This window comes from Psammomys obesus, unplaced genomic scaffold, assembly GCF_907164565.1.
Source record: "Psammomys obesus unplaced genomic scaffold, mPsaObe1.curated_primary_1811, whole genome shotgun sequence".
NCBI classification, from domain to species: domain Eukaryota; kingdom Metazoa; phylum Chordata; class Mammalia; order Rodentia; family Muridae; genus Psammomys; species Psammomys obesus.
The window spans coordinates 4823912-4844924 of NW_026590809.1; the positions used below are offsets into that span (position 1 = coordinate 4823912).

At 42.5% G+C, this 21013-nt stretch overlaps 1 protein-coding gene and 1 long non-coding RNA gene across 2 annotated transcripts in view; one reads left to right on the forward strand and one right to left on the reverse strand.

Annotated features, from left to right (window-relative positions):
* Window positions 1-572: 572 nt before the first annotated feature.
* On the reverse strand, window positions 573-3494 carry LOC129678347 (uncharacterized). Its single transcript, XR_008720350.1, has 2 exons — window positions 2785-3494; window positions 573-1642 (listed from the first exon to the last, which is right to left on the reverse strand). It is a non-coding gene; the product is annotated as an uncharacterized LOC129678347 (long non-coding RNA).
* Window positions 3495-7684: 4190 nt separating this feature from the next.
* The window catches only part of Tmem184c (transmembrane protein 184C), a 14664-nt gene continuing 1335 nt past the window's right edge, over window positions 7685-21013 (forward strand). The window contains exons 1-10 of the mRNA XM_055609110.1: window positions 7685-7741; window positions 8043-8259; window positions 11634-11764; window positions 11851-11887; window positions 13452-13657; window positions 15161-15235; window positions 15850-15943; window positions 16829-16941; window positions 20261-20360; window positions 20776-20947. Of these exons, the coding sequence (XP_055465085.1) occupies window positions 7716-7741; window positions 8043-8259; window positions 11634-11764; window positions 11851-11887; window positions 13452-13657; window positions 15161-15235; window positions 15850-15943; window positions 16829-16941; window positions 20261-20360; window positions 20776-20947 (1171 nt within the window). The 5' untranslated portion in view covers window positions 7685-7715. The remainder of the gene's footprint in view (window positions 7742-8042; window positions 8260-11633; window positions 11765-11850; window positions 11888-13451; window positions 13658-15160; window positions 15236-15849; window positions 15944-16828; window positions 16942-20260; window positions 20361-20775; window positions 20948-21013) is intronic.

Genomic DNA, 21013 nt, shown 5'->3' on the forward strand with positions numbered 1-21013 from the left:
CTTCTTCTTCTTCTTCTTCTTCTTCTTCTTCTTCTTCTTCTTCTTCTTCTTCTTCTTTTTGAGACAGTGTTTCTCTGTGAGGCCCTGACTGTCGTGGAACTTGCTCTATAACTCATAGAGATCTGCCTGCCTCTGCCTCCTACGATTAAAGGTGTGAGCTACCACTGCCCAGCTACTAATGATTCTTAATGGTTTGAGAATTTTAGCTTTTTCTAGGGAACTCACAACATTTACGGGTTATCGGCTGTAATGAAACATGAAGGATAGTGCTACAGTGTTGAAGTAGATTTCAGAAATTATGTAAAGATTGTTTTCCCATGAGAAAGAATGGGGAAGATGACTGTAGGTAGCAATGAGTGTGGCTGAACACATAGAAGCAAGCCATGTTACAAAGCCTATCCAAAAAAGTTATCATTTGCCAAGCAATAAATAGTGATATCTGGTTGGAAACTAAGAGATTTTTCTTATTTTCGACACTTTAACAGTATGCCAGGTGTTCAGTAATGATCAAGAATTTCTCTAAAATTGTTGTGCCCAATTCACAAGACCCCAAAAGACCACCAGGAGTTGAGTCCGTTGCAAAATACATGAGGACCTTTTTATTACAAGCTATAGTTTGTACACACCCTCACTGCTGCAGCAGTTGAAAGCAGAGAACCTCATGGTCAGGGTAGGTGGTGATTTACAGATTCAAGTTCCTCACAGTGCACCCAAAGCAGGGGAATTCCTGCCTGGCAAGTGTCTATTGGTTGAATCACAAAAGGGGATGTTGCATTTTTAATTGATTGGCTATAGAAAAGCCCCAAAACTATTAATGGTCTGGCTTTCCTTGTTTGGCTGTCCTAGGGGAGAGGGAGACCTAGGCCAGTTCCCTAAAAACTGTATCTGTAGTGGGCAGGAAAAGAATGTAGTAAGGATGGTTCCTCCTCTAGGTGGCTGGACATGTCTCCACCTGTCTAGCCTTTGTTCAGGCTTGTGCTTTAAACTTTAAACCAATACCCTTCTCCAACCCAACCCCCCAAAAAAACAACCAATTCTTAATTCTTTGGTCTCTCATTCCCCCCTTCCCATAATCATTTGAAGACCCAATCATGGATCTTCCAGATATGACCCTTGGTGTCCTCCAGATTTACCTTTCCACAATGGGATCTGAGTACCTTAACTGTATATCTCCCAAGCATTCCCTCATGAAAGCCATCCCCAAAGGTAAAAATCAAACAGAGTTGGGATCCCATCAGGGTAGATATAAGGGTAGTAAGCCAAGGAGAACTATTATACCAAGATTTAAACCATCCTCTAGAATCCTTTATCTCTAGGATCTCTCCAGGCTTTTTGTCCAGTTGCTGCTCCAGCTAAGCAGGTCCCCAAGATAATAGCTAATGTCAGGGAGCCCCTTTGGACTTAGCATTTCAGCCTGTAGGAATTATGGGTAAAGGTCTCGTCTTCTGAAACTACTTCAGTGCTGACATGGGACCGTTGGCATCAGGGGCTAGGAAGGCTGAAATGCCAGCCAAAGGCTGGGCAATGGTGCAGTCCTCGGAAGCATGTGGTTGGTTGATCCAAAGAGACAGGGGACAATCATATCAGCTTCCAGCAAGTCCATATTTCAGCTTGTAGTCCATAGCTGATCACCAAATAAATTCTGTAAGCCAGGTGAAAATCTGCTAAGACAAATTCAGACTAGAGACACAAGTTAAAATTTGTCTAGTAAATAGGAAAGTGAGGAATCCCAAGACTAAGGAAAAAACTCATCTGGGGTGTGTTTGAGCCATGCCATATCCAGGTCTTATGATTTTTTGACTTCCTGAAACTCATATGAATTTTCATTTACAAAAAGAAGTATATTAGTATCACTATAGTATTGAGATCCATACTTTAGAAAAAGCAGTTAACAGGTGTCTGCAAGGTAGCAGGAGTAGGCTCATGACATTAAGACCTAGTAAAAGCTACGGCTTTTGGGTCAAATATAGACATTAGACAGATGTTTTTAGCATGATGAGAAGCACCTTTAAGTCTATGCCCAGAAGACAACCAAAAGGAAATTAAAATCTCAAGCTTGTGACTGGATAATAAGCAGTCAGTGTTCCATCAGCTTATCCCAACTCTATTGATCAATGTCATAACTTTGAACTTCTGAAATCTTATAACAACATAAGCACAATAGCAGAGAGGGAGAAAAATCTGAAATAGCTCCCATTTTCAATATGCCTTAAATTACTCTCTTATATCATTACAACTTACATTCACATATCTTAAAACACTTACTTAGACCTTCCAATCTTCCTTGCACTTACCAACTTTGAAACATTTTCCTCGACTCTCAACTTTAACTTAAACTTTCATATCCTCAGACCTTACATCTTTCTATCCAGTTATTCACCATAAAACATAGGCAATTAACATGAAGCCTGTGAGCAAGGCAAACAAACCCCTTTGCTTTTCTAAATAAGAGATTTAGTACCTAATAGTTCTAACAAGTTAATAAATTGACCAATGAACTAACAGTGGATCTAATTGTCTGCCTCTTAGCCGCAAAGCTACCATTAACTTAGCTTAGCCATCAATGTGATCAGAGACCTGAAAAGGATAAATTATAAGCCAAATAAATGTTATCAATCTATGTACCAATCAAAATGACAGAGACGACTAGTCAGTTCACCACCAAAGCAGTTGTCCCTGACTCCTGCGGTCTCATAGCATCATGAGCAGAGGCAGTCTGGCCATCAGGCACAGAAGATGAGAGACTGTTTCTGTGGAAAAAAGAACATGAGAGACTGATCTCACCTTGCCTTCAGCAACATGAAACAATGACTCTCCAGGTGTCCACAGTTTAGGCTGGGCCCTAGTGGAGGGCCAGTTTAGGCAGTCTTGTCCAATGGTCAGCATACCACAATCCAGAGTTGAAGTCATCTATCATTGTGCCCAAATCTTCTCAGAGACCTTGGGAGCTACTGCCAGGACTTTGGGACTCTCTGTCACAATAAGCTTACACATGTTAAAATGCCATATTCCACAGATCTCTGACAAGCTTGAGGGCCAGCATATCTGAGTTACTCTTTGTCCATCTTTAGTTATCTGCTCTAAACTGCACCCTGTAAAACAGAATGCCATAATCTCTAATTCTGGCATATTCCTTAGATAAGTGTTTTAGGACTGTATCTATTTCAAGTAGATCTACATAGGCAAACTTCATAGTTATCCATCCTAGGCTTAACCTTGAAAACATAAACAAGAGACTATCTTGTAACCAACTCTAGTCATTAGCATAACTTTGATTATATTTCTGAACTAAAATCAAAGCAAAATTTTTAATCAGATATGGTCCATAGAGGGGCTAACAAATCTTGCTGATCCTACCACATTACATTAAAGCTGAACAGCAAAAAGCTAAAAGGACAAAAGTTTCACTTAGCACTAAACAAGTAATTCAACATAGCTGGCAGCCCTCAACAAAGGCAGCAGGAAAGCTACGACTCCATCTTCTTTATCCCTGAACCAACATGGCGGCTAGCCATGTGTTGTTACAGGCTGTGGCCAGCAATTTAAAACATGGCCATTAGGTGTCCCACAATATAGCACTGTGGAGCACTTACAGTTTCCCGTAACCAAGTTCTAACATTGTAATCAAATAAGTCTTAGAACCATCTGCATAACAGAACAGCATAGAATAATTTTATACTGTACTTGAACTATTCCGGCCACAGCAAACCTATCAGCCATAAAGAAACAGCATTAGTCTGTTCATTCAGGAACTGGCAGACAGGCACACACTTCAGATCAGCCTGTTAATCTGAATAGACCTTCACAAACCAGGGCTGAATCACACGTACAGCATGCTGCAAAAGCACGACCCTGAATTATATATACATAAAGACATTATTATAAAATACCCAATAAACTTACACTTTAAAATGCTTCATAGCCTTAAACACATTTTTAGAAGAAATCTCTTTTTGCAATATCAAAATAAAGTGCCCTTTTTAGGAGTGAAGTCACAAAGCATGACCATAATTTTAAAAGTCAAAACCAAATTTTACCAGTGCAAAAAATTCAATCTCTAAAACCAATATCAACTTAAAATGAGACTTGTCTTTTTAGTCTAAAAGGAAATAGGATGATAAACAAAATTTATTATGACTAAGAGATTCTGTAATTTTTTTTTCTTTGCCCTGCCCCATACCATATGGCAATTTCAAGATGGTGGATGTCATCACATGGCATGACAAGCCACATGGTTGCTATTTAAAAACATCTGTGCTTCTACAGATCTTACAAATACATGCATACATATATATGTCCTAAACAAGAGTTTGGTTTTAACCTTTAAACATATCTGAAAGACCCCAGCCTCACCCTAAGTTAAACATAGCTAATGCCATTTTGTGAGACACCACTGTTTTGTAAAACTCTGAAGGCCAGATGAGAAACTGGAAAATTACTGAAAACACTCAGCTGTGTCACCCACTTGGGATATCTGTGGTCAGGCTGCCCCAGTCATACTAAAAACAGTTTGTGTTAATCACTCTCATAGATATCTGTGAGACTGTTTCAGCTAAGATAGGGAAAAACAAAATAACAGGTGGCGGGCCACGTCAAGGGGTCATCCTACCCCCCTTGACCACCCAGTTCCTGAAATCTTGGTGCCCCTGCCAAACTTTGACGCAAATTGTGGTCTCGTGTAAACGTACCAATCAGCCCCCTGTAACCATGCCCTCTCGTTTCTGTACCAGTGCCTCTGCCTCTAAAACCCTATAAAAACCCCAGCTTTCTACCTAGGGGGCGCGGAAGTCTTCCGAAAGACTTTTTGCCCCGGGTACCTGTGTATCAAAATAAAAGCCTCTTGCTGTTTGCATCCGAATGGACTCGTTGATCCTTGGGAGGGGGTCTCTCTGACGGAAGATACCCTCCGGGGATCTTTCAATATCCAGTAATTGTTCATCTATAACCAAGACATACAGAGCATATTAACCACTTAAGATCAGTCGGAAACATATAATGGCTATACATACACTTAAACAGACAGACAAAACTTTTCTTATTCCATCCAGCTGTAATTTCAAGCACTTCGTCCCATCAGGCTGGGCAAGCTCAGGGAGCCCGAGAAGCTCTTGGCTGTTCTCTACTTGTCCCGCCCGCCCTGAGGCGTGCTCCCACCAGCGACCAGAGGTGGCCCAGCTTGTAGCACTGGGAACATGGGGCAGGCAAAGTCACCACAGTGCACAGCTGTTTGTTCACCAGCCTACTGAGACCCTCATAAACAAACAACAAACCCATAAAAGAACAACACAAGAAAACAATGTACTGGTACAAGGCATGCAAAAAGAAAGAAAGGATAAACCAAAGGAACAGCGGCCCGTCTCTCAATGGGCTCTCTGCTCTGTTCCATTAGGGGTGACCTGCCCAAAATCGGGCTCCACCCAACTACACCAGCCTGTCTTTCTGCCAGACCAGAGGCCAGAGCATTGGCAGAACTCTGCCAGACCAGAGCCTCCCTGAAATGGGCAAGAGTTAAAAGTCTAGGGAGTTAACAGTCTGTCCCATATCGTCGGTTACAGTCCAATACAAATGAAGAAACAGAAACACAAGGAACAAAATAGAAAGACAGACAAGAACCGTGTAGCTGTTTTGCAATTGGAAACAGAAGTAGATCCAAAAGCTCAGCCTCACAGACTCCCACCATGGTTTCCCTGCCATGGAAACTGAAAGCAGCACAGAGAGGAGGGTAGATGGTAGGATTCCATGTCCACCAAAAATCTCCCCAACTCGCAGGTGGGCAGTCTATCAACCTTCCCAAAGACAAGGCAGGTGGGCTCTCTGTCAACCACTCCCAACTTCGTCCACCAAAAACAGACGGTGGGCTCCCCGGCTGGGCAAGAATTAAGTCTAGGGGTTTAGAAGGAGTCTGTCCCATGTTATACGTCCTCTGAGTCTTGTCCAAAGAAATAAGAATAGTCACGACAGACAACAGACAAACACAAAGCCAAACAACAGATTCTACCAGGCAAGCAGGTAAAAACCCAAAACTAGTATGTTGGCAGCACTTCCTGTCTCTGTAGGAGCAACACACTTTCTAGGCCTATCAAACAGGCTTGGGACCCTGTGTCCCCTACAATCTGGAACTCTGTGTCCCCTACAGTGCTATGGGGGAGCCCTGTCCCCGCCAGGATCTGGAACATCTCCCAGGTCCCCGTAGCTACCGTCGGTCAGCTCATCAGAGTCATCCTGATAGGCTATAGGAAGACCCCAAAACCATTAATGGTCTGGCTTCCCTTGTTTGGCTGTCCTAGGGGAGAGGGGTGATCTGGGCCAGTTTCATAGACACTATCTCTAGTGGTAGGAAAAGAATGCAGTAAGGCTGGTTCCTCCCCTCAGGTGGCTGGACATGTCTCCACCTGTCTGGCCTTTGTTCAGGCTTGTGCTTTAAACTTCAATCTAATAACCCAAAAAACTAATTTTTAATTCTTTGGTCTCTCAAAACCAAAATGGAGATGATAAAATAATAGGGGAAAGACTGCCAAGGTCAGTCCAGGCTCTGGGTTACAGAGTGACAGTAATTTACGATTTCATTTGCATGTCTGTGAGACTTTGGTCCACTGATCTTAGTCCGAATGGCTAACAGGCAGAATTCCCCTGGTTTAAGGCAAATATTTAAACACCAAGCAAAGTCCAAGGTCAGGGAAAAGCTGTGCTACTTAGCAGGCCAATATTTGAGCAAATTAATCACTTGAAATTTTTCTCATGTGAAAAACGCAAAACTTCCTGTTGGCATTCGGTACTTTTGTGAAGTTCAACTCATACAATGTGCGTATAGTGTTTGATTTCAGAAAATGATTATATAGGCCACGTTCATGTGTCTAATCAGGACACAGGTGTTTGCTTGCTCCCTTAATTTAGAAAGACTTTAAGATCTCGTTTGCCACTGTAAACCTTTACAGCTAAAAGCATTCCGAGTCAGAACGCTGACTTTTTAAATCTTAAATGAGTAAGACTAGCCAGGCACTGTGGGGCACGCCTGTAATCCCAGCATTCGGGAAGGCAGAGGCAGGAGGATCTCAGTGAGTCCAAGGCCAGCCTGATCTAGAAAGAGAGTCCAGGGCAGCCAAGGTTACACCGAGAAACCCTGTCTCGGTGGGTGCGGGGGGGGGAGGGGGAGAGTAAGACGTTTTAATACAAGTTTTGAATGTGAATATTTCATATTGGCGCTTGCTTCCAAATAAACTACTTTTAGAAAGATTCTTCTGCCCCGTCCAGAAATTATGCAAAGATCCCTCCTTAAGGCCCTAAACGCGCTCAACTGACTGAAATCCAAGCGAAGGTTTCCTATTCGGTCTTTTTCCAGCTGGCTTCCGGTCCCAGCCCTAAAGACGACTGAGGACCTTCTGAGGAAAAGGCAAGCTCCGCTCCACGTGACTGCCCCTCACTAAGACTTCCTTTAAACGGAATAGAGTCCCAAGGGTGTGGCACGTGCTTCTGAAGGGTTCCCAGGTCCCACACCGCCACTCTCCGGAGCCACGGATGCCAGCGAAGGTGCCCCGGTCCTCGGGCTCCCTCGCCACGCCCCCGGTAACCTAGGTTACAGTCCCGCCCCTTTTCCGCGGCTGCCCAATCATAATAGCTTGCGTTAACGGACAAGGTTTGCCCAGCTTGAACCTCCCCGCAAATCATTTGCCTCGAGCAACTGAACGGAAACGGAAGCGGACGCAAATCTTGCAAAGATGAGCTCGGAAGAAGTTTCCGACGGGTGAGTGAGGAAGCCCCGGGCCGGTCTTCCGGGGGGCGGAGACTCGCCTGTCGAACCAGGAAGAGGGCAGCCGGCCGGCGGCGAGCGCAGGAGCCCCGGGTCGCGGCCGTGCGCGGGCCATGGTGCGGCCGGCGCTGCGGGCGGCGCCCCGGTGAGGCGCGCCCCGAAGGCGGGCGGGCGGGCGGGCGGGCCGGCGAGGATGCCACCCGCCCCTGCGAGCGTCCGGAGCGGCAGCCGCGAGCCCCGCGAGCCCCGCGAGCCGAGCCCCCGGCGCGAGCGCCTGGTAAATCTTCCTCTATAGAGAGACGGAGGAGGAAGCAACCGAAGAACAGAACTTACCAAAATCTTGGTTCGGTTCCTTTACCCGGCTGCTGAGAGCTGGCTCGTTTACGAAAATGCCTTGCGCTTGTAATCGGAACAACTGGAGGAGATGGATTCGACCCCTGCTCGTACTTATTTACGTAGTTTCCATCCTGGTCGCGGTTCCTCTGTGTATTTGGGAACTCCAGAAACTGAAGGTAAGAGGGTCCAGCACCTCCGCGCGTTCCTAACGCTGGTTGACAGAGTCCTTTGTCTGCTTTCTGATGCTTGGAGTCTGCAAACATTGCGTCTTTGCACTTTAAACCGACCGGTCTGATTTCATTTTGCCGCTGCAAGTGGAAGTGGGACCCGGCGGAGAAAACAGTTAATGCAGCTGCTCAGAATGAACTGCTTTGCCCACAACCATCAGTTCCCAGAAAGAATTTCTTTCCCTCGAGACAAGGTTTCTCTGTATCCTTGGCTCTCCTGGACTCGCTTTGTAGACCAGGCTGGCCTCGAACTCATAGAGATCCGCCTGTCTCTGCCTCCCAGAGTGCTGGGATTACAAGCATGCGCCGCTGCGCCCGACCAAGAACTTTATTCTTGAAATCGTATCTGCTCTGCAGATATTGGGGCTTGACCAGATCAAATAAACTACCTTGAAAGCTACGTTCTGGATGGACTTTATAAGCTTTTAGCGGGCTTCCTGGAAGTAAAGGATTCCTGTGAATTTGACTTTGTAAATTGTTTTTACGTTTGAAGTTACATCTTTTCTTTGTTTCTTTATGACATAAACTCTTATGTAGACCAGGCTGTTCGGGAATTTGCTTTGTAGCCGAGCAGAATGATCCTCCTACCTCCAACATTCCCAGTCCCGGGTTTATGGGTGTATCCACCTTTCTGTTTATTCAACTTTGGGGACTGAACCCAGGGCTTTGTGCATTTGAGGCGGGCAGGCGCTCTGCCAAGCCTGAAGTTACTCAGAGTGTGGACAACTCGGGGGCGTTGGCTCTGCCCCTGTCATAAGGAGTGCTGAAGAGTGAGCTCATGTTGTCAGTGTTGGAGGCCGAGCACCTTATCTGCTGAGCCATCTCTCTGGCCCACCTTCTATTATTTGTTGATGTCGTGTTGTGACATTAGTAAAGTAATACTAGCGGGATACTTAACATAAATCTATAATATATGTATCAAGTGAACTTAGAATTGTTAACAAATAATAACCAGGAAATACTTTTATTGAGAAGCACTTATTTCAGTAGTTATGACAGACCATATAGATGCCCACCCTTTGATTGTGGAAAAATATTTTAAACAATGTGTCTAAACATATTTGTTAGGGACCTTTTATTCACTAAAATTTTCTAATTATAGGCTATCTAGATGTTTAAGATAACTACAATATAGCGTTATTAATAACATTTCTCATTTGTTAAGTTTTTAGGTTATTTGAAATTTGTCTACCCAAATTTAGGTATAGCAATCTTAGCATAATTTCCTCACTTAGTACCCTGGAATATTGCATAGAAAGGTAAGTGAAGTATGTATCATTTGTTGAAGACTTCTGCATTGTGAGCTCTAGCTGTAGTTTTAAAGTGCCACTAATCTGTAAGACCATTTCTACTCTTTAGTACAAACTGCTAACATCCCAAGTCCCTCACTTTCTGACAGGCATGTTTAATGGAGGACGTGCAGGTGGGTGTGTCAGATGATACACTTGGAAACAAGTCTAGACTTCAGAAAGCGTAAAGCGCAGGTACACATGTGGGGTCTTAACTCCTCTCCCTGCCAGGAGAAAATGCCGTAATCTGGGCTGTGGAGATGGCTCAGCAGCTAACACAGCAGTCTGACCACCTGAATTCCATCTCTGTAACCCACGGTAGGATGGTAACAACTGCCTGGAAGCTTGCCAGCCGGCGGGCCTGGAGTCGTGAACAGCAGAAACAAGAGCCCCTACCTCCACCAGGCGGAAGGAGAGAACTGACTCCCACACAAGCACACCTACACTCCCACGCGTAGAACACATTTAAATATGTATATCAATCTGAGTTCCTAACAGGACTTCTTTCTTTTTTTTCACAGTCTGGAAAACTATTTGGGAGTCAAATATAACGGGGCAGCGGGGTTTGCAGTCTGAGGAAGGACCTCTCAGGTTGCAGATGGCCATACTCTTTGAATAATCAGATACTGAAAGATCTCTTTTTGAGATCACCAGCCCAATGTGACAGTGACCTTATTTCACCTACGGCACTTCCTACTAGCCTTCTCTCCAAACACAGCCATTTACATTAGGGGTTAAGTTTCAACATGAATGAGGAGAGCACAACCTAGTTACTAGTGGCCAGACTTTAGACAGGGTCCATACTTAGAATGCTTGAAGCTGGGCATGGTGGTGCACGCCTTTAATCCCAGCACTTGGGAGGCAGAGGCAGGTGGGTCTCTGAGTTCAAGGCCAGCCTGGTCTACAAAGTGAGTTCCAGGACAGCCAAGGCTACACAGAGAAACCCTGTCTCAGAAAACAAACAAACGAGAAGAATGTGTGAGATTAAGAACACAAAGAAGAGCAAAGGACCCGGCAGCACTATTTCACAGGGATTTACAAAGAGGGTCAGTGAGCTGAAGGAGGCTTCCAAGGGGAACACTTGTGTCTGCTGTTGCCACCCTGTTTGTCACTTTTCACAATAGAATGTCATTGGCAACTTAGTGATTACACTGAAGCTGGAAGGGCCAAAACCAGAAACGAACTGTCTAAGTGGAATGTGTGCTGGAAACACAGACTCGAGGAATATATGAGTTTTGAGTATTTTGAGTCTTGAGCCCGAGAAATGATCACACATAGGTGGAAAGGACTGAGATTAAGGAAAGATTTTGTTCTTGTGTTACTTCTTTTTAAGGTTAGAGGCATTATCTAATGAGCATATCACCAAAATTGTTTTAATTTTTTTATGTAACTCTAATCTTCTTAGAAATGCAAAATATAGGAAATTCTCTCTTTATACAGATGAGGGGACACTAAGGCAGAGAGGCCAGTGGCCAGAGTGATACTGTGCTATGGGACATGACTACAGGAGGGACTTATCTTTCCAGTCACTTGGTTTATGACTGTTTGAAATGAAACTTCCTAACGGCACAATGTGAGAACACTTGGCCTTCATGAGTTGTCAGAATCGGGCCCTCACTTAGAAACAGCAAGCAAGAGTCAGAATCAGAAAACAAGTAACAAGCTAGGAATGGGCAAAGATACTGTGTAAATGGGTTTTTTTGTTGTTTTTGTTTTGTTTTTGAAGAGGGTTCTTTTGCTCTTTCCTGAGACAGGATCTCAATATGTAGCTTTGGTTGTTCTAGAACTCGCAGAGATCCACCTGCCTCTGCCTCCAAGGAATCTAGTACCTTCTGACCTCAGCAGGTGACTACACGCACACATGCACATATCCACACACAGACACATACATACATATAATTTTCTTACAGTAAATCTTTTTAAATTGTTACTATTTGGGAAATACCAAGCAGTATTAGTAATCAGATGAAAAGACATTGATTTTTATAGTTTTAATATCAGAATCTAAGCTAATGTGTTCTTTTGTTTTCTAAGGTTGGAATCCACACTAAAGCTTGGTTTATTGCTGGAATATTTCTGCTGTTGACGATACCTGTGTCAATGTGGGGAATTCTTCAACATCTGGTACATTACACACAACCTGAACTTCAAAAACCCATCATAAGGTCAAGACTAACTACATTTGCTATTGCTGATATTGACTGACTTAATTCATAAACCACATTAAATGTTTATGTTTTACTTTCCATAGGATTCTTTGGATGGTTCCAATATATAGTTTGGATAGTGTAAGTATATTTTATTGTGTTTCATTGACTATTTTATGACTCTTAACTATGATTACTAGAGAATGCTTAATAAGGTAATGAACACACAATATTGACAAAGAGATATTAATAGTGAAATTTTCGCCTTTTTTCTTTTTGTATTTTCAAAACAGGGTTTCTCTGTGTATCCCTGGCTGGCCTAGAACTCACTCTGTAGACCAGGCTGGCCACCTGCCTCTGCCTCCCGTGTGCTGGGATTAAAGGTATACATCACTAAAGCTAGGTATTTTGTATTTTTTGAGACAGCGTCTCAATATGTGGTTCTGGCTCTCCTGAAACTCACTGTGTAGACTGGGTTGACCCTGAACTCACAGAGAGCTTCCTGCCTCTGTCTCCCAAGTGCTGGGATTAAAGGTGTGCACTGCTACGAGCGCCACAAGCTCACTTGTTTAAGGTCATTAAGGAAGATGGAAGATTGTAATGAAAGAATGCAGGCATTTCAAATATTTCTAGCTGTTTTCCTTGCTCAGTTGCTTACATTTTCAATTAGTGATTCTTACTATTTTAAAGACTGTAATTTGTGAATTATCCCCGTCCCTAGGTGGGAAGGGTACTCCTTCCCACCCCAGGCACCAAAATATGCTGAGGCTTGGGTCCCTTATATAAGATGGGTAGCATCAGCAGATGAACTAGATGCAACTCTCCTATACTTAAACTCATATTTAGATGGCTTGTGATACCTGATAGACTGTCAGTGCTGTGTGCAGGTAAGAGGATCTCTCTAAGCTCAGAGTGCAAACCTGAGCTCAGGGGTCCCTTGAAATGTTTCTGTTCCAGGGTGGCTGACCCCATGGGTGCAGATTTTGAGAAGGATACTCATTGTTCACTATCACACTTTTTAGTTAAATCTTTTATTTGTACCAAAAAAAAAAAAAAGAGGGTAGTGGGAGAGTGAAGAAATTTCCACAGTGGATACAGCTACTAATTAGATATAAAAGAAAATGTCTTTATCCAGGTGTGGTGAGGTGTGGTGATACATGCCTTTAATGTCAGCACCCAGGTAGAGGGAACTCTTGTGAGTTGGATGCCAGTCTGGTCTACAAAGTGAGTTCCAGAACTGCCAGGGTTATATAGACCCTGTTTAAAAAAAAAAACAAAAACACCAATTTTATTTTTTTGGGGGGTCATCGGTCATTTTTTTTTGAGTCATCGGTAACATTTTCTGTGATCCTATTTTTTTCTTAGTTTCAATTTATATTTGATAACTCAATTAACTTTTCTTTTAAGTTCATTATTTACCCCAAACACTTTTGGTTTAACTACATCAAAGATGTTTATTACACTTTAAAGCATGTTTTGCAGGACCTGGAATGTAGTTTTGTGGTGGCATGCAGCCTTGCATTGTTTAATCCTCAGCATTCTTTGCTTCCCTCCCCAAATAAACTTATTCCAGGTTATTTTAGAGATTTTACTGCAGTTATGTGACAAGATCCCTCAGGTTTTATGGTTATCACCCTGTGAATCTGAGCACCAATTTATGTTATTTAGGCTACAGCTCTTCTTTAACATCTGTGCTTTTCCATAGTGGGTGGCTTTGAAATATCCCAAAATTGCAATATACGTGGACACCTGGAGGGAATGTTATGAAGCATATGTCATCTATAACTTCATGATATTTCTTAACAACTACCTGACAATTCGATTCCCAAACTTGATGCTACACCTGGAAGCTAAAGATCAGCAAAACCACCTCCCTCCTTTATGCTGCTGTCCACCATGGGCAATGGGGGAGTGAGTATTTTGGGTTTTAATGTGTTTGTTTAGTTTTTACGGAAACGGAACTGTTAAATATCAGTCAGCTCTCCGAAAGACAGTGCTGTGAATGGGGCAGAAACAATAGGCAGAGCACTTACCCTGTTTATCACATGGTACAGTTTGAAAGATAACAAGATACATTTTTAAGATGCACATGTTGGGAGGTTTTTGCTATTTTTACAGTGCTCAGCCAATGAAAAGTTTATCAATGTATTCAGAAAAAAAATATTTAATCATCTTTTTTACACTTGGGAATTGGAGCCTACAGATCTTGTACAGGATCACACTGCTAGTTAAAAGACTTAAACTAGGTGGGAAAACAACGTGTAATATTAAACAAAAGCAAAAATAGCCATGTTCTAGCAAAATACTACTTTTATTTGTGTGTGACAGTAGAGGAAGATAAGCCGGTGCCATTTCCTAAAAGGCTGGAGAGATGGCTCTGTGGTTGGGAACACTTGTTACCCTTGCAGAGGTTCCAGCTGCGCATAGCCCCAGTTCCCAGGATCCAACACATGCACACACACACACACGCACACACACGTGCACATGCAGGCAGAATATCCACACACATAAAGGAAAATAAATGAGCCTTTAAAACGTGGATGTTTTAGTTGGTTTTTCAGGACGGTGTAGCCTTGGCTGTCCTGGAACTCACTCTAAACCAGGCTGGCTTTAGACTCAAAGAGATCCACCTGCCTCTGCCCCCTAAATGCTGGGTTTAAAGGTGTGCGCCACCAGCCCCTGGCTAAAAAATGTTGTTAAAGTAAAAGGTTAAGATTGCTTGTTTTACACAAAGAACTTTACCTTTCTTACTGCTATGACAAAATAACAAAAGCAACTTAAGGAGCAAAGGGTTTATTTGGCTCACAGTTTGATGGTACAGTCCATTATGGTGGAAAGGCATATGGCAGGTGCATCAGCTGTCCAGCAGAGATGAATGATGCCGTCCACACTCAGATGGACAATCCTTGTCCAACTAAATCTCTCTGTAAACCATTCACAAGGAAGCTGCATCTGCAATGTAAATGCACGTGCACACAATTTATTGTTTATTGCCTCAGTGTTTCTCCTGGAGCTTTGTTAAGGAGCTCTCTGTCACTGCCAAAACTTCCGAGATAATCAGCTTTATTTGGCTTACAGATTCAGATCATTTAATCCTGTTGGTTTAAGGTGATCATGGCAGAAGTAGGAAACAGGAAAAGACCAGGTTCCCGATACTTTCTTCTGTTCCTTTTGTTCTGTGTTGTGCCAGAATAGAGCTAAGGGGTGGAGTGTCTTTCAGAGAATAAGTTATCAAATAATATCAAAATGGTCTGTAGATGTCCTTATTGCCATCTCTGTTTTTCAACTACTGTCATTTTAGAACAGAATTGGCAGAATAAGTATAATTGTTATTATTTGTCAAAGTTATTTTAGTTGGGAGGCTGAGATGTTTTCATGCCATTGCGTAGTTGAGATGGTCCCTTTCTTTTGCAGAATGCTGCTTTTTAGATGCAAACTAGGAGTGTTACAGTACACAGTGGTCAGACCAATTACTACCGTAACTGCTCTGTAAGTATGACTTGCCAGTGGCTTTTGTTATTGTTAGTCTTCACACTATATTGCAGCTCAGCTGATAAGACTGTTTACCTCGCATGTACAAAAGCATTTAATCCCTAGCACTACAGAAGCCAAGCGTAGTCATTCATGGCAAATAATCCTTAGCACTTGGAAGACAGAGGCAAGAGAATAAAGAGTTTAAGGCCACCCGAAGCCCTGTCTTTAAAGATTTGTGTTTTTACATGGGAAAAAGAGTTACCAGTTAATAGTGGACGTCTAGTCTACTATAAAGCCCCCTACATACAGCTGGATTCCATGACAGTGAACAGTGGGAGGAACTGCCACAAGACTCCCATCCTTTAGAGAGCAGACAGGAGAAAAACACTCCTTTAGTTGGTTTATAAAGACAAGTCACACAAGCCGGGCACGGTAGTACACACCTGTAATCCCAGCACTCAGAGAGGCAGGGGCAAGCAGATCTCTGTGAGTTTGAGGCCAGCCTGGTCTACAGAGTAAGTTAAGGATAGCCAAGGCTACCCAGAGAAACCCTGCCTCGGGGGGGGTGGGGGGGAGATGTAGGTCTACTTGGTTAATCATAAATCTGTCTGATTTTTATCACTTTTCAGGGTGTGTGAAATCCTTGGAGTATACGATGAGGGGAACTTTAGTTTCTCCAATGCTTGGACCTACCTGGTTATAATAAACAATTTGTCACAACTGGTGAGTAAATAATCGTATTTTTAGTTGTACTAGATTAATTTCTGTTGCTAAATATTATCAGGTACTATTTCTTGAGATAAAATATTAATTTGAACATGGAATTTTAGGCAGCTTAAATGTATACTTTTATGCAGTATAAACAAAGCAAATATGTTTGTGAATGATTCAGTGACTTACATGTAGACCTGTAGTTTGCTTCATGGCTGTGTAGCTGTATGTATTGTGTGCCTCCTGAATAATAAATAAATAAACAAACATAATACAGAGGCCTACTCAGTACGGGGAAAAAGTCTAATTGGCATATTGATAGAATAGAGTTGAATAAAAATGGAAGAATTTGCTGGGTGCTTGTGCACACACTTTTAATCCCAGCACTGGGGAGCCAAAGGCAGGTGGCTGTGAGTTTGAGGCCAGAGAAAGTTCTAGGACAGCTAAGGCTACATAGCGAGATCCTTTCTTTAAAAAACAATTAATTAATTAATTAATTAAGCAAGCAGTGTGTGTGTTGTGTAAATGTTACGCAAGAGACTAGCTAATAAAAGTAATCTAAATACTTATAAAAGTAGGTAAGTAGGTAATTTGTGTTTAAAAGCTGACATCTGATTGCTTTTTCTTTTTTTTTGACTGAAGGAAACCTTTTGTTTCATTCATGTCATTTGTTTATTGCTTGGAGTTCCAGTAAGTGAACGTTTAGAAACATCTTTACAGAAAACATTACATATCTCTCTTGAGAAATTTCACTGCTGAGCATCTGCAGCAAAGCCTGAACAGCCTGCTCTCAGTGTAGCTGGGTACTGCCTGGGCCATTAGAGCAGTAGAGCAGGCTGTGGTCCTGCTGTAGCAGCTCCTGTCCTGCAGAGTGCTGACTGGTGCTTTTGTCTCTAGTTCGCCATGTACTGCCTTCTGCTGTTTTACCAAGTGCTCAAGGAAGAACTCAGCCCTATACAACCTGTTGGCAAGTTTCTCTGTGTGAAGCTTGTCGTCTTCGTCTCCTTTTGGTAAGTACTGCTTTCTCCTGGATGTTCTCGTTTTATAAATGCCAATAAAAACTGTTGATTAAGAGAATTTTAAAATAATATCAAAACAATGCCAGGCTCAGTAGTGCCTGCCTATGATCCCAACAATTGGAAGACCGAGTGGCAGGACTACCAGTGCAAGGCCAGCCTGAGCTATCAAAATACAAACTGCAAAGAAAACAAGTGTTAATATAGGAGGTGAACTAAAGTGCTGTTACTTAACTTCTTTTAAAAGTTAGGCATATGCTAGGTGGTGGTACACACCTTTAATCCCAGCACACAGGAAGCAGAGGCAGATGGATCTCGGAGTTCAAGGTCAGCCTGGTCTACAGAGGGAGTTTTAGGACAGCCAGGGCAACATGGAGAAAAACCCTGTCTCAAAAAACAAAAGCTAGTCTTTGGGGCTAGAGAAATGGGCCAGTGATTAAGAGTTTGCTGCTTATCCAGAGGTCACAGTTTGGTCCCCAGCACCCATGTCTGGCAGCTCAGATCCTCATGTTAACTCCAAGGAAGCTGAAGCCCCCTTCTAGCCTATGGAGCACATGCTTGCATTGTCAGACACACATACATAGAAGTAAGAAAACCTTTTTTAAAAAGCCATTCCTTTAGCTTTTGTAAGATTTATAAAAACAGGACTGGGAAGGTGACTCAGCAGATGAGAGCACTGGCTGCTTTTGCAGAGGATCTGGATTTAGTTTTCAGCACCCACAAGGTTGGTGGCTCACAATCTTCTGCGGCTCACAATCTTCTGCAGCTCCTGTTCCAGTGGTTCTAATGCTCTCTGCATGTACTGCACATGTGTTACACATACATACATATATACATACATACATGCAGGCAAAACTCACATAAAAAATAAACATTAAAGTTTTTAAAAAGATTTACAAAAAAAAATATTCTTAGTCATGTGTAGTGGTACATACCTTTAATTCCAGCACTCATGGTGAGGCAAGAGTATCCCAAATTATGAGTATTGAGGACAGCCTGGACTAACTATATAACAAGTTCTAGACCCAGCCTATGCCACATGTGTAATCTTGTATCTAAACAGTCAAAGAAATAGATGATCACTATGACATTTAAAAGAATAAGATAATTTTAGATAGCTAAATATCTTGATACTATCATTAAAATTATTGTTCTGTTGGGTGTGGTAGTGTGCATCTTTAATCCCAGCACTCCCAGAGAGGCAGAAGCAGGTGGATCTCTGTAAGTGCAAGGTTAGCGTGGTCTACATAGCAAGTTTGAGGCCAGCCAGAACTATATAGAAAGACATTATCTCAAAATGAATAAATTACTTAAAACTATGATTCTATCATAAATAAACCAGTATCAACTTGGGAGAAAACACTTAATGACATGGGAAAATGTTTATCCATGGGTGTCCTTTAAAACACAGGGTAGGGCAGGATAAGCAGCCCTTAGATAGGTAGTGTGTGTGTGCAGAGTGCATACAAGGCCCTATTGTCTGTCCTCAGTGTCACAAAGCAAACAAAAAATACAAAGCAAAACTAGGCCTGGTCTTAGATTAGTAACAGGGTAGATAGTAAGAGTCACATACGCCCTATATGCCATATGCAGTCTTCTTCAGAAGCAGCTCATGGGACTCAACAGTATCATAGCTGAGATAATCTGGGCTGGCAGGATAGCTCAACAGAGAAAGGCACTTGCTCTGCAACCTAAACTGAGTCTGACCACCAGAACCCATGTAAAGGTAGGAGAAAACCAACTTCACAGAATTGTCCTCTGGCACCCTGCCACACGACTCGTAAGTAGTGAAGTTAAAACAAAACTGAAAACAGTAGAGTCAGTGAGGTGGCTCAGCAAGACAAGATGCTTGCCATCACCAAGCGTGACAGTGATTCCATCCCGGAGCCCACATGCTAGATGATATATACATATAAATGATGAAGTTTTAAGAATATATAATGAATTCATCTTATGAAGCTAATAGAAGAATTTTGTAAGGCAAGATGAGTACATTTAATATACACACAACTTGATTGGGAATATGCCCTGAAGGCAAGATAGTGGGGAATCCTAGGGCACACACTGAGGCCTTAACTGTTTTAAATTGCTTCTTTGAGACACGGTGTCTCTGTGTAGCCTTGTTTGTCCAGAACTTACTTTGTAACAGAGATCTGTCTGCCTCTGCCTCCCAACTGTTGTGATTAAAGGCCTGTGTCACCACTGCCCAGCTAAGCTGTGTATTTTTTAATCTTTTTTTATATGATATTTATGTGTTTAATGTGTAATTGGGGGCATGTACATGCTGTGTGCATTTGGAGGTCAGAGGACAATTTTGGGTGTCAGTCCTTGCCTTTCATTTGAGACAGGGTTGTGGTGAAAATTCTGGAATTTTGGTGTCTTTTAAAATACAAAATATAAGAATATATTTTCACTGCCTCTATCATGAACTCAGTTGACTGCTCTTTGATCACTCGCCCCTTATGATGCAGCCTTGCCAAGACACAGAGGAAGAGGATCCAAGCAGTCCTGATGAGACTTAACAAGCTGTGGGCAGATGGCAATAGTGGAGAACTCCACCTTTCAGTAGACTAGGGAAAGGGGATGGGGGGGGTGGGACTGGTGGAGTTGAGGGAAGGGCTTCAGTCAGGCTAGATAATGAATAATTGTGAAGAAAAAATTTAAAAAAATTTAAAGACTATATTTCCATTTAAATCCCAGGTGTGGGAATATAGGACTACTTCGCAGCAGCTATGATTTGCCTTGTGCTCTGGCAGAGGTGTGATTTTGCCAGCTGCAGATTGTTTCTGGGATCATGTAACATTTGGAATTCTGAGGACTTTTCAGAGGATATATAAATGCTAGGGCCCTGAGGGGTCAGAGTTATTGGTTGCTGTTGGTTGTAGTTTGTTAAGTAGTCGTGTGCAAAGGAGAAATAAGAAATTAGATATCCTGACAACGAAGATCAAACTTGCCCCAAGGAGCTCAACACCACTTATCAGCAAGAAGTAGTCTAATGATAATGTTGCCTATTCCAACCCCTGACTTTATTCAGGGATGTCTTTCCTTTCTTTCCTTCTCTCCTATCCAGTGTTACGGGGTGGAAAGGAGTGAAAGAAGGAAGAACCCACAAAGTAGCAAATGCTGGTTACACAGGGTCTCCTACTTGTTCCCTCTGCATATATCAGACTTGCTGGCCTGCACTCTTCCTGGGGTTCTCTTTGCTACCTCCCAGAGCTCACATTAGGAGCACTGGAATTACAGATATGTGCTACCTCCCAGCCCCAAGTTGATCTTCTCATTATTTAAACACTGACCTTTTCTTGACATACAGGCAAGCAGTACTTATTGCTTTGTTGGTTAAAGTTGGCGTTATTTCAGAAAGGCGCACCTGGGAATGGCAAAGTGCAGAAGCTGTGGCCACGGGCCTGCAGGTAAGTAGTGCTGTGTCTGAACTCAACAAATTTGACGGTTTGTTAAGCCATTGAATCTGCCCACATGCAAACAATGGGGCAAGCTGTTATCTTACTGTGGTGAGGAGCCAGGAACTCTAGAGAGATGAACCATACATACTAACTGATGATTATTTGTTCCTGGTCCACTTATATCTGCATGTTATCTTTCAGTCACTGGTTAACAGACTGAAAAATACTTGACTGAGGAAATGAAAAAGAGATATAAATCTTAGCTCGTTAGGTTAAGAAGTGAAAAAAAAGTTTTAAAAAATGAATATAATCTGGAACTTTAAAAAAAAATTGATACCCTAAATAACTTTGAAAAAGTTATTTAAACCTAGTTTGGAGAACTAGATTTAATCCCAAAGAGGCCTGATGTTGTTACCGTCTGTAGGACTTTATAATCTGCGTTGAAATGTTCCTTGCGGCAATCGCCCATCATTATAGTTTCTCCTATAAGCCCTACGTGCATGAAGCGGAGGAGGGCTCCTGCTTTGACTCCTTCCTCGCTATGTGGGACTTGTCAGATATCAGAGATGATATTTCTGAACAAGTAAGACGAGTCGGTAAGTAACAGCTATTTAATGTGTGTGTGTGTGTGTGTGTGTGTGTGTGTGTGTGTGTGTGTGTGT